Below are 14,029 nucleotides of genomic sequence, written 5' to 3'. Positions count from 1 at the left end.
TACCGACAATTGTTTAACCATTTACACTGAGCTTCATTATAAGCGGAGCAAACTCCTTTCCTCAACGTCTGCTGTGAACTAGGCTGCTGCTTGGGCACTAACCTTTGTGGAAGCATTAAACTAAGCCACAAACCAACATCCTTAGTGCCCCATTTCAACGAAGGGTAAAACTGCCAACTTCTGACGAAATATTTCATCATAATTGTACCATGCTAAACCACAAATTGGCGGTAAGCCTCCAGAATGATGTCTACATGGTGGAATAAATTACTACAATTAATTGAAGACTTTTCCCCTAAAACAGAAGCATAGATGCAGAAAGCCTGTAGCCAGTTAAAGAAAGACTTAGGTGGAGAACGTTTTTTATCATCATCCTTGTCAGATTTACCATCCAGCTTGACAAGAGTCTCTTTCGCAGACGGTAGTAAGGAAAATAAATCAATAAACTCATTTCTCCAAATACGCTCCTTAATTGCTGGCTGTAAAAGAAAACCCAATGGCGAAATATCGCAAGACATAAGTTCCTTACAACACGTCTGAGAAACACCAACTCCTTTCTCTAAAACAGGAATATTACTAACAACATCCGTCATAAAACTAGTATTCTGTAACTGCTGACTACTATGCTTCCATACATCAGCTGGGGAAATAGAAGGAACAGCTGACTTACTAACCAAATCAGTCAATAACTTTAAATAAATCAAACATTACATTATTATTAAGAGGAGGGGGGAGGGGTGGGACAGATAAGGGGTAGCTGGCCTCTCACCACTCTGTTCCACCTCTCCTGGGTCGGGCACCGCTCCTGCTACAGCCTGCTGCTTGCTTGTAAATCCGGGGGAAACTAGCTGACTGGAAAGTTGACTCCTGGAACCTCTTCTTCTTGATACTTGCGGTGGTGGAGAATAAGCTACCCTAGTCTTTCGGCTCCTCTTCCTCGGTTGCAGCTCCGAAGTAAAGTCCTGCTCCGCCTCTAAATCCAGTGAGGCCGGCGCTTCAGCTGTGTCCTCTATAAAATCCTTAGAGCAGGAGGGGATAGCCGACCAAAAAGCTGTCTCCCGCTCACTACTGACCATCCTTCTAGCCGCCGGCAGATTAATCAATGGAGCCGGCACTTGCAGTGCACTTCCGGTACTGTGCGCCGCCCTCCTTGATGATGCAATCGGCTGTACTATCTCCGGCGCTTGGTGCGCACATCCCAAACTGCGCCGCCCTCATCGATGACACTGCTGCTGACTTCCTCCTCCTGGCTGCAGCTGATGACGGAACCTCAAGCAACGACCCGCCATGAAATACCGCCTCCTCTATGATATCTTCCGGCGCATTAAGTTCCCTTCTTCCCGCGTCCTCTCTCTCCAGCACCGCTGCTAGACATTGCATTAGCCCGTCTTCTCCTCCTTCCGACTCCGCTCTTCTCATCAGCTCCATCAGCAGGACATCCATGACAATCGTCCAAATGTTCAAAACTGGCTGCTTGACCACGACGAACTGCTTCTTTTATATCCAATTTTACCGCCTTTGGAATTTTGAATGTCCAATCAGCAGACCTTGTCCAGAAATCTTCCTGGAGGTAGAAACTACCAGAACCTGCTCATGCACTGCATAGCTGACCTGGGTCCAATCAGCTGGGACCAACATAAAAACTGCCCGGAGACAGAAACATCTGGAACCGGCTTGTGCCACCAACACAGCTTACCCGGGGGACACCAAGATGGGAAGTACCATTCTAATGTAAAAATAATAATGGAGAAAAGAGGGAATGGGGGGAAAGAAAAACATGCCAAACCAACATACAATATTATTAAAACCTTATGGGGGCCGTGCGACCATGTGTCTCCCCGGCCCCCGGGGTACATGCCCCATCAGTGTGCCGGCCCATCCTAGCTGTATCAGTAAATGCTGTGATATCTATCATTTTCTGATTATTGTGTGTGAACAGCTAGAGTTGAAAGCAATATATAGCAAAAAACAAAAACAACTATAGAGTGGTTCATCCATGCTACGACCTCTAATAGATACTGCAGATAAGGATTCAGGGGTCAACTGTTTATTGCAAGTTGGTTTCATATTTATTGCCTTGTTTATGATGTTCTTCCAGTTAACTGTTGTTGAAATAGCTGGGAAAAGGCTTTGAAATTGCAAAGCCCCTGACTCCTAAAGAGTCGTCCTTTGGCACGCAGGAAAGATTTAAAAAAACCCAGTGGTGGAAACATCTACGAAACCATGGCCTCCGGACTGCCCTTCTCCTGGGCTTAGGGGGTCAATACCAACAGATGTAGTTCTATGAGGATAAACATCACTTCTGCGTTTTTGCCTGATGAACTCTTGCCACCTAAATCTTCCTCAGCAACTGTTACCAATAGTTCTTCACAACTAGGAACGCCACCGTAATGCGACAGATCCCTCAGAGCCGCATAGTGACCTGCGGCTATAAATAAAAGCATTACTATACAGTCGTGTCCAACAGTGTTAAAAACAAGAAGAGGTGGAGCCCACGGACACCAATCAGATTCTAGATAACTTTTTCTTTAAGAAATTGTACAAAAAGAAACATATGATTGAGTAATAGATTATTTTCTGGCGTCAAGCAGCTGCATTGCCTTACTTCAGAAACATGCCAGTTAAAGTAGTTTGCAATTTGCACAGCACTCCCCCATTCCCAATAATGGCCATACTTTGTGTGAGCGGAATTATGAATGTGAGTCAAAATGTACTACTACTACTATCAGAGGCGCACCTAGAAATTTTGCTTTGTCCCTGAGCGTACTGCTGCTGCCGCCCTCCAGTGCCCGGTAGATTTCCAGTCCCTCTCTGACCAACTGGGAGTCCTGACACTGGCCAGCATAAGGACGTTGTGAGCGCAGAGCACACCATGTCATGGTACGGTTTTTGTCTGGACCCAGTGCGGCAGCGCATACAGAAGAAAGGACCTGGAACCGGGAGGGTTGAGGATGCTGGCGACAGCATTTATATATGTTTAGATTTGCATGACACAAATAGGCATTTGGGGCAGACCCAACGGACATCTCCTCTAACCGTGTGTGCGCCACTCACTACTTTCACTGTCCAAATAATAGTAGTAGTACAACAGTATTATTAAAGAGGACCTGCTACGCCCTCTGACGTCTTGAAAGAAAAGAAAACCAGCGCTTCTCAGTGCTGCAGCAGCTGAAAAGTTATCTCGGTTGGTTTTAGATGTTAGAGGACTTGACCGGTCCTCTTTAACTAGTACTGTAAGGCCTCCAATATATAGCAGAGCCGTGTGCAAGAGGCTATACGAGTACAAGTAATGGCCTGTCCTAGTCAACAGTAAGAACTGTTTCTGGGAAAACTGAGTGACAACCGATTTGCACCCCCCCCCCTTTCCTCCATACGCCAATATAACTAAGAAACAGTTGAATTAAATTTTTAACAACTTGACAGAATTTCTTATCTAAAATGTTGTTCTATTTACCTGCCCAGTTACTTGTGATCTAGAGATGACAACATGCAGCGGATGACCGTATATTTCAAGCCATGATATCTGGTAATCTGGGATGATGGTAAAGTTAGTCTGGAGGATGGAAGAACACCAAGGAACAGCATGAGTGGAAAGAGGTGAATTGTCATCAGTAGACAGTGTGCGGCTCACAGCAGGAGATGGCAGAGCAGAACACAATGTCATATACAATGATTATACAGTCAGTTATTGTGTTAGAACACAAATTCTATTCTTTCATCAAATAATATAGAAAAAAGTTCTATAAAAAATGGCTAGCAGCATTTTCTTAGGATACTATAATGAAAAATGTGTTGTATATCGTCATTACATTTTCAGTTGTTTTAGGGCCTGTTCACATCAGCGTTGAGCTTCCGTTCAGTGGTTCCGTTAGACCTTTCCGTCAGAGGAACCCATAAACGGAAAGCCAAAGGGAAACCATAAGTTCTATTTGCATTACCATTGATTTCAATGGTAATGCTTCAGTTGCAAATGGTTGCCATTTGTTTCCGTTACGTAGTTTTTCATTCGTTTTTACTCTGTGCAGTATATAAAAATATTGTTGGTTCATAGAAACTTTCAATAAGCTGCTGTCGACAAATCTATTTTGTGTGCGTCTCTGTTAGCGCCTGTTAACATCTGCGTTGGAGGCTACGTTAGGGGCCCTAGTCGCAGATCCGGCAGAGATTACTGGAAACAATTTTGTTTTTGGGATAAAACTCGGGCACCCCGACGGAAAGCCGACTGAACCCATTGTCCGTGGTGCAATGGAACCATAGCTTCTGGTATTCCCTCTGACTGAGCAGGTCAACAGAATGGTCCGATGCAGATGTGAACAGGGCCTTAAGAACTTTGAACTATAATGATGTTCTCCTGTGATTGGGATGTGGGTCTTACTAGCTAAATAACATCTTAATGGTGCTTTCACACAGGCGTTTAACACGGTACTGTGTGGTAAACAAAACCACACCGCAATGCTGCATGCGCATGTCACGGTTTTTAGATACAGTAATTGGCTGCAGTAATTGAGGCCTTATTTTATGCAGGAGGCTTCTCTAAGTACAGGAGCTGTTAGTAACAGCTCCTGCTGACAAAATGAGTGCGCACCACCTACCGTCAACAGACAGTGGGCGGCCGTTAATGGGTAAGCATATAAAATCGTGTGGCCAATAACCACCTCTAGAAACAGCAATATTTTCTAGGTGTTTATGTAGACCATAGTTAGAACAAAAAGACAGTCATGAGATCCGACAGCAGCAGATAGCTAGCTTTCGACAGATTGTGAAAGTGGCACAAAGATTTGAAGGGGTTGTCTAGCTTGGAAAATTCCTTTTATAATACCCTATTAGGAAACACTTAATTAATAGTGGGAGGTTTATCGTTTCGTCCCCTCATCTATTAGCCAGAGTGGAGAGCTCGGGAGAAGTCAACATGTCCATGTATTATACGGACAGACCATTGATTTCATTAGGAACTGTATCTTGTTTCTTTTTCCATGCAGTGCGCTACAGGGAATATGAACACTGTCTGTAGGGTTTCCTCACAGATTACAGATGATTGCTGAGGGTCTCAACAGCGAAAACCCTTCTAACAAAAAGGGATTTCCAAAGCGGACAGCCCTTTTGATGTTAATCCATGGTGAAGCTTTCATTTAATTCCATAGAAGACATGAAAATACTATCTATCTATCTATCTATCTATCTATCTATCTATCTATCTATCTATCTATCTATCTATCTATCTATCTATCTATCTATCTATCTATCTATCTATCTATCTATCTATCTATCCATCCACACACAATATATACACACAAGGCACCTTCTGGTACTTTTTCCTTCCTCTGACGATCTTTCTCAAAAACGATGGCAGTTAACAAAAAGAAAGCTCCTCCAATAACGGCCACAAATGTGCAGACCATGAGGGAATATTGTAGGCTTAGGAACATCCAAAGTGTGGATTCCGGATTCCCTCTACGGATGTAGTCAGACAGCTGAGGAAAAAGGGATGTAGTTATACAACCTGAATTATGTGGATTAGGACAATAAGCATATTTTTCTGTACTGGACGCTTGTCAGGCAATCCTATGACAGCATGGAGTAGGTGATGGCATCACAAAGCTCCTCACCATATTGCAGCATTGGTTTTACCTGCCTGAGTAGTGAACCTGGAGACATGGTTTGTTTGGCCTCTACCTTTAACAGATAATCTACGACATAGTGTCAGGTCATATTGTATTTAGAGTCCCCCTGCATACAGGTAAGAACACTTTGCTTGTATGCACTGTATGGGGGTCATATGGATATTGCTTGTATGCTGAGTAGGTACTCTATGGGTGCTGTATGAGTACTGTATGAGTTCTATAAGCATATTAACTGTTTGATGTATGTATACTGCGTGGGTGCTGTCTACTTGTGGGCGCTGTTCACTCAGGGGGCAAGCCTAATGCCTTCCAACATACATACCATTAAGGAACCAATGTGTGGCTACTACTTACCACCCCGATAACATAGGGGCTGCCGGCATCACCTATCAGATGTGACACCATTATCTGCAGGGCCTCTGCTGTGGATCGTCTTGTTGGAGTTACCACGCTCTGAAATAAGAAGAAATACTGAGTAGGCAAAAGGAAGTCACTGAACCCAATAAAATACCGGCATCCAGGCCAAACATCCAAGTGGCCATATATCCATATTGCAAAATTAGTCAATAACAGAGTCTGCGCATATAGTGCGCCCAGTTTCCATATCTGACAGCTGCTGTAACGCCAGGATCAGTGACATTGCATGGGTTAAGTAAGACAAGAAGATAACAATAAATAGCTATGACAGACAAACCCTTCATGGCTCCTGATCACTCACCAGTAGGATGTCATCCACAATGGCTGCGTTCATTGACAGTAGGGTATCCCCGATGAAGATGAAAACCTGCAATAAAAGCAAAACACTCAGGAAAGACTAAACTGGCAATATAAGAAAAGTACAGGTGCAGGGCCCTAAGGTGAGTTACAGTGGCCCCTGTCTATACCACCCTACTAGACAAGTGTAGAGCACAGATATACGTAGATGGTCATTGGCCTCTTAAGCCTAGTGGGCCCTGGCATCTACCAAGGTTTATCTAGTTTTAACACCGGTGTGTGAACATACCCTAACACACATTCAATTTTCCATGATTTATTTGCCTACATGGGTGCAAGGTTAATCTAGTCATCCAAATTTTCCATATGAACAGTTACAGGGTCCCGACCGTCGTTCTATAACTATGATCAGGAAGTTTTTATCCCAATGAGTCAATAACAACAAATTGTTTTATCATCTACTTACATAGGAGGATACAAGACTGTATTTTGCGGAGACTAGAGCCAAAAACAGGAAGGGGGCTGAGCCCAGCATTCCAAACCCACAAACTAATGGGTCTGCAAAGGGGTTGATTTTCTTGTATCTTCTACTTATTTGCACCCCGGCTGCAACTCCCAAGATGCCTGTGATGACTGTTATCACGCCAAAAATGACACTGCAAAAGAATGTGTAGTTAAAGTTATTAAAGGGGTTCTCCAAATATATATATAAGTAGTGGCACAAATAGTTGATTATGACTAATGTTCCAGCTAACAGATGTATTAACATTTGGCCTCATTATACTATTCTCTGAAACCATAGCTGGACAGAAGGGGATATAGTTTACCTGTGCTGCCTGCAAGTTTGATTGCTCGTTTCTTACCTGTACAAATGGTATATACACAGTCACATTATTATGACCACCTCCTACTTTCGACGTCAGCAGTGCTTAGCCCATGTAGGAAGTGATGTGTCGTGGGCTGGCTTGGTGGGTATATAAGGTGTGCGATAGGCTGTCTGAACACATATCACTCGTTGATGCCATGGGTAAAAGGGGCGATTTAACAGACTCGCAAAAAGGGATGATAATTGGATTTCAGGCCAAGGATGTCGGTATTTCTAAAACAGCGCAGTTTGTGAACTGTTCACGTGATGCTGTGGTGAAAGTGTATCATGAGTGGACAAATAGCACAATTGGGAATAACCAACGTGGAAACTGCGGAGCACCTACGTGCCATTGATGTGGGAGGTGAACATCGGCTACGAAGGTAGAACAGAAGCTGGTGGCGGCAGCGTTATGGTCTGAGGAATTTTTTCATGGCATTCTCTGGGCCCACTCATCCATGTGGAAGGTTCTGAACCGATTTGGGTATGAATCCATCGTTGCAGATTACGTCCACCCGTACATGCTGTTTGTCTTTCCTGGGGCAAATGGAATCTTTCAGCAAGACAATGCGACATGTCACGCAGCTAGAAATGTCCAACAGTGGTTGGAAGAGCACGACCAAGACTTCCAAGTACTTACCTGGCACCCTAATTTGCCAGACTTGAGCCCAATTGAGCATCTGTGGGACCACCTCGATCGTCTTGTTTGGGCAGCATGGTGGCTCAGTGGTTAGCACTATTGCCAAGGACAACATCTGAATGGAGTTTGTATGGGTTTCCTCCCATACCCCAAAAACATACAAATAGGGAATTTACATTGTGAGCCCCAATGGGGACAGTTATTACCTCTGTGAAGTGCTGTGAAATATGTTGGCACTACATAAGTAACAGAAATAAATCCTCCCCAGCAAATGTGGGATGCACTGCAGTCAGCATGGCTCCAGATACCTGAGACAACTGACCAGCGCCTTATAGAGTCACTCCCAGCCCGTCTAGCTGCTGTCTGTGCTGCAGTATTAGCTCTGAATATTAGCTGGTACTGCTAATTCTGTACAGGGGCCAAAATTTAGCAAAGGTAATTATGGTACCTAGAGCGCACACAGAGAATAAGCAATTACCTGTCATCATAGTTGCATATTGCAGTCTGACATGGCTCCGTCTTGTATTGGACGATCCTGGCACGCTTCAGGTAAGTTGATGCCCAGAGATCAAGGGCACCAGATGCAAATTTTCCAGCAGTGTATCCAAATGTAGGAAGCATAAAGCTGGCACTATGGAGAGAAAGACATGTAAGTGAAACAAAAGTCGAAGGATTGACAGTTCTATATACACAGAAGCCACTCACCTTTTTAGTAGGGCTTTCATATCCAAAGCCCAGGATTTGGAGGTCAGGTTTTCCTGAGATTCTCTCTCTGCAGCTCCTCTACGAGGTTCCTTCATAAAGAAGACAATTAGCAAGACCATCAAAAGGCCAAAACCTGGGGTGACCTGTTTGGAAGAAGAAGGAGACATTGTATATTACTGTATACATATACTGAGATCATCACAAACAGGACCAAATTTAAAGGGCCAATAAACCGAGAAATTAATAAGGGAAAAAAAAATAGTCAGTGTGAAAGTGCAGGCCGCCTACCCTAAACATCCATTTTATTCAGGGCAACTGTAGAGATTTATACTTACCTTTTAAGCACTGCTGCTGGGGTAACTAAACTTTCAAAAAACTTTTGACATGTCATAGTGACATGTCAGATGTTTTGATCGGTGGGGGCCTGAGCACTGAGATCCCCACCGATCGCTAGAACGATGGGGCAGAGACACTTGGGTGAGCGAAGTGCCGCATCGTTTCTCGGAAAGCTGAGTGAGCATTGTACGGACTCAATAGAAAGTCTATTTTAACCTTCACATTGCTCTTGGAAATATAATAAATACCTCTATCTATGAATTGTGTGATTTAGAGGTAATTTACAGGAATCCTTCAGGCTTTTTACTTACCCGGAATGCCCAGTGCCAGTCACCACCTGCAGCACTTGTAACTTTGGACCCCACAATGTATCCGAGGCCGCTGTAATAGGCAGAAATTAAGTGGTTTTATAATTGAGAAGGGATCAGTACAAATATCATAAATGTACACTACAATTTACAAGCCCAGGACCTCTTGTCATAAGTTCTGGACACTCTAAACTCACCAGCCTGCTGGAACTGCCATGTGAAAGATGGCTAACATATTGCTGCGCTGGTCTTCCACAAAGAGGTCGGCAATGATGGTGGGAGCAATGGTGGAATAACTCGCCTCTCCGACACCAACCAGACTGCGCATGAGCAGGAACAGAAGGAAATACTGAGGAAAAGAAAAACAAAAAGTCATTCAGAAAATCGTCTTTAAAGCTCTCCCTGAGCAGCAAGTCTGCCTAGTTATACCACGATACAGGAGCAGGGGTTGTGTCACTGAAGAACTAGGCAGATTTACTATGCAGTAATCTGGGGACCATATTTGTTGTCACCTAGTTTTCTTATAGTTCTATATATTACTAACAAATGGTTGCATAGAGTGTTGATAAAAGAGGACACCAAGGATTTAAAGGGTTCGTCCCATTAGGGCAACCCCTGTCCATATTCCATATTAGGGCATATGGACAACATAGAGGAGGGTCCCCCTCTTGGCATCCCCCTCTATTAGCCGGTGTGGAGAGCCATGGTAAACGGTGGCTTCTGCTCCAGAGGACTCAGTGCCACTGTCTTATATGGTTGCCCATTCTTAAATAGGCAACCATGTAATGCCAGATTTCTCCTGCCAGCGGCTGCAGCAAGAGAAGTGTGCAGCCATGCGCAGCTTCTCCCGGCCATAACAGCTGGACCACCGATGGTTTTATCTGCCGTACTTGTTGACTTCGTGATCACCAGCAATGCTATCAATTAGTCATATGGTTTACGAGGGTTTTTTCTATCTTAGTGGGAGATGTGATGAATTGAGGATGTTACCTGGTTGGGAATGAATGAGCTGCACAAGGTGATGATCGACCACAATGAGATTCCTGCACACAAGATGTATTTTCTGTTCCATCGGTCGCCTAAGTATCCAAAGACTGGTGCCAGCACCATGTAGCTGCAGATGAACACTGTGAGGTAAGAGGTGACGAGAGGTTCAGATGGGCAGAATTTGGGTAAGTTCACACGCAAAAAACTCTGCAGCAAATCTTTTAGCTGGATTTTCTGCTGTGGACAACAGAAGAGGGAAAAAACAAATACCTCCCCTGGCACTCCTGTAGTAATGCGTCCCTGTTCCCCCAGCTGCTCTTCCTGGATGACGATTCGTCCCATGTGACGCTGCAGCCCGGGAGCGCCAGGGGAGGGGTGTATGGTATTTTTTTTTATTTTAAAGTGGAAATAGGTCTTTTTTTTTTCTAGTTGTAATTTTTATTGTGGAAATGCAGCTATTCTGCAGCAAAATGTTTGTCATTTGTTGCAGATTTTCACTTCCCTATTGTACTCAATGGGGAAAATCTGCAACAAATGTACTACCATTCCGCAGCATAAATGGACAAGATGCAATTCTGCTATGTGTGAATGTAGCCTTACAGATACAAATCCCGGCCTGACTGCAAGTTGCACATCATGTGATCCTGTTAATTTGAGTCATAGAAATCTCTGTTATGGTGGCATGGCGGCTGTAATACGGCGCAAGAAGTAATATAATAAATATGTTTTATTTGATGAAACTGTAATATCCCTTTAAATATGCACCTTCAGTAAAACAATACTCCCACAGGTGACTATTTTTATAGATTGTACCAATATAGATGCTATCTCATTACTTATTGAGGTCATGGGGTTCCTTCCAGTGAATAGACTGCACAAGACCGTCTCTGAAATATTGACTTAGCCTTTTATGTTTAAATGTACCTGTTTGCACCAGGCCGGATTCACTGTCCTCGATGTTAAAAGCGCTTTTTAAGTCTGGTAGCACACCTATCAGAATGAAAACGAGTAAAAAAGAATCAGAGAACTGCGATAACAGACACACACAGACCCAAACATCCACTCAGCAGAGTACAAAGCCACATAAAATTTTGAGGAACTTTGTAAATAGTTTTCTCCACTTTTTTTTACCTATTTTGAGCTATTTCATGTATTATACTCCAGTCACAACCAGAGCTGCATTTAAAATTCTGTTGGTTGACCTTGGATACAAACAATAATGGTACCTTCACATCTGATAAACCTCACCACTAGAAATAAGTTCAGCCCTCCATCACCTACCAGCGACAGTAAAGCGATCCATATAGTTGAGAAGATTTATGGAGAACAGGATCCCTACAGTAACAACAGAACGGATGTAGGAGTTCCCTGTCAGATCGTGTTCATCCTGTCTCCTTTCACTATCTTCTTCATCCACGGGTGGAGAAGCTCCAATGGCTTTCTCCTCATCCACATTTTCCGCAAGAAATGGGGTCATTTCATCGTGATCACGGCAAGACGCCATGATCACAGACCCCGAGACTGTAAACACTGGAGATAGACGGATATAACATTTTATTATAGTACTAAACTAATATTCCTATTGCCTAGAAATTTAACATGAAATATAAAATCATTTTCAAAAACTGGAAGATTAATATATGTGCCCCCCTCAGGTGTTGCAGGGTATAGGTGACTGCGTACCGGTGTTCTGCAATCTGTGATCTCTAAATATACAAGTCCCAGCATCATCACGCCAGTTAGACATGCTGAAATTTGTAGTTCCACAAGAGCTCCGCCAGCTAATAATAATAATAATCTGCAGGTAAAATCAAATGCCTTATTTTATGGAATCAATAGAATAACCATGGTACTTACCAGCTCCTTTTCTCTGCACCAAAAGTCGCTCACAATTTCTTTCTATCTATATCTATTACTCTCTCGATAGAAAATCTTATGACACACAAGCCATATGACTGCAAAACTGATGTGGAACTCTCCCTAACCTGTTCTATACTTGTGACATCATCGCACTGTCAAAGTCATTGTGATGTAGGCTGCTACAGTATATGACTACTATACAGAAGCTTTATATAGCCACATGCACAGTGAGCTCCCTCTAGTGGCAGTTGTAAGCAGCCACACTTTTATTATTTACTAGACACCAGCGGGTACTGCACTTATATTGCCACATACCCTGAAAAACTTCAGTAGTACAAAACAAAACACAAATGGGTATGTATAAGGCAAGAAATAGTCTCATTGTATACCACAAAAAATATATTTATTAAAGCCAAATACAACACATAAAATAATTAAAAATAGCAATTCCTTGCTAAACCTGATCTCTTGGGGAATGCCACCCTGAAAAGTGACTAGACAAAAAAGCCCCAACCAGACCACCCAAAGAACCCTTGAGGTAACAATGTAGTTACATGTAAATGAATAAAAAGAATATTGCATCAAACCGTTTTGCAAGTGTGCAGCATGGTAACGGGGTGACCAAAGAAGGGTGAGAAGGGTCTGAATGGGCATCTGACCATCCTGCAGATATATAAAGAGATTAATTAGCAAGTCATTTTGGATATATTTAAATAATATTAAACAAGTCACTGCATGGACAGATTCATTTCTTTAAGATGATATACTTGCCTAAATTTTTGTATCTATTTCGTACCTGTCCTGTTGTGTTGAAGAAGAAATTCTTTCAACAGCCTGATCGTATACTGCGAGTTTTATTGGCAGGGTGGTGCTCCTCGGTTCAGCCTTAGTCTATTGCAGGCCCCTAAACAATGGGGATGAATGGCGGCACCAAATCTTAAATTCTACTATTTAGCTTCTCAACTGGTGATTGCACGTTGGTGGATAGATATAGATCTGAGTAATGCAGCCACTGCACTGGCAGGTGCACTTATGACTCCTTATGAAAGTCTGACTAACTTGCTATATAGATTTAAATCTCCGGGTTGCGTACCTCTGCCGCTTCGGACGGTGGCTGTGGCTTGGAGGACTGCACACGCACTGTTGTAGGTTAATACGGTCCCCTCATACTCACCTCGGACTCCACTATGGAATAATCCTTGGTTGCCTCATCTTGAATCGCTGCCGGGAGCGGGGATGTGGTCGGGGGCAGTGGTCAAATTCCTGGGTCAGGTACTGTAGAGTCTGGCTTTGTATCCTTTTCCGAACTTAAGGATAGATTTAATATCTCAGAGAAAGTTTTTTTTCACTACCTGCAGATACGGCATGCCTGGTGTGCCCAATTTGGCTCTATGTCACCTCAGGTGCATTTCGCTAGGCAAGAGGACCTTCTTGGGGCTCCAGATCTCTCAAAGGTCCTCACACAATTATACATCTTCATGACAACCCTGGGTGCTAGACCCTTTGATAAGGCATTTCTGCAGTAGAGGGGTGATGTTCCCAACTTGACAGAGGAGGACTGGCGGGATGTGGAATCCTCGTTTTTTGATTCGTGGTCAGTGCACGGGACTTTCTCGTACAATCTCGGTTTTTGCATAGGATTTATTACACGCCAGTTAGGCTTAAGAGGATGGGAGCATTGGCTTCGGATAGTTGTTTTCGATGCCAATCGGAGGTCGGTACCTTTCTACATTGTGTGTGGATGTGTCCCAGAGTTGCCCCCTTTTGGTCGGAGATGGTGGAATTTCTGCATACCCATTATGAGTTGCCGTGGCTTCTTACCCCTCAGATGTGCCTCTTGGGCATTATGGATGAAGTTATTCATAACCACTATGATAAGATATTCTTTCGCTTTGTTGTTTTTTGTTGCCGGAAGATTATAATTATGGCTTGGAAGAATACAGACAGTCCGAGTATACTGCACTGGCAGCAACTGGTGAATAAATATATACCT

At 43.4% G+C, this 14,029-nt stretch overlaps 1 protein-coding gene across 1 annotated transcript; it reads right to left on the bottom strand.

Moving 5' to 3' along the window:
* Positions 1 to 2,044: 2,044 nt before the first annotated feature.
* LOC142662738 (protein spinster homolog 1-like) lies at positions 2,045 to 12,138 on the bottom strand. The gene is made up of 14 exons (XM_075840963.1): positions 12,034 to 12,138; positions 11,458 to 11,706; positions 11,101 to 11,166; positions 10,180 to 10,316; positions 9,387 to 9,538; positions 9,193 to 9,262; positions 8,546 to 8,688; positions 8,319 to 8,471; positions 6,802 to 6,991; positions 6,340 to 6,405; positions 5,976 to 6,074; positions 5,300 to 5,471; positions 3,455 to 3,553; positions 2,045 to 2,428 (listed from the first exon to the last, which is right to left on the bottom strand). The coding sequence occupies exons 2-13, from the start codon at positions 11,678 to 11,680 to the stop codon at positions 3,549 to 3,551; spliced, it is 1,476 nt and encodes a 491-aa protein (XP_075697078.1). The 5' UTR covers positions 11,681 to 11,706; positions 12,034 to 12,138; the 3' UTR covers positions 2,045 to 2,428; positions 3,455 to 3,548.
* Positions 12,139 to 14,029: the final 1,891 nt, after the last annotated feature.

Source organism: Rhinoderma darwinii, chromosome 10, assembly GCF_050947455.1.
Source record: "Rhinoderma darwinii isolate aRhiDar2 chromosome 10, aRhiDar2.hap1, whole genome shotgun sequence".
In the NCBI taxonomy this organism is placed as follows: domain Eukaryota; kingdom Metazoa; phylum Chordata; class Amphibia; order Anura; family Rhinodermatidae; genus Rhinoderma; species Rhinoderma darwinii.
This window is presented reverse-complemented; position numbering and strand designations above follow the sequence as displayed.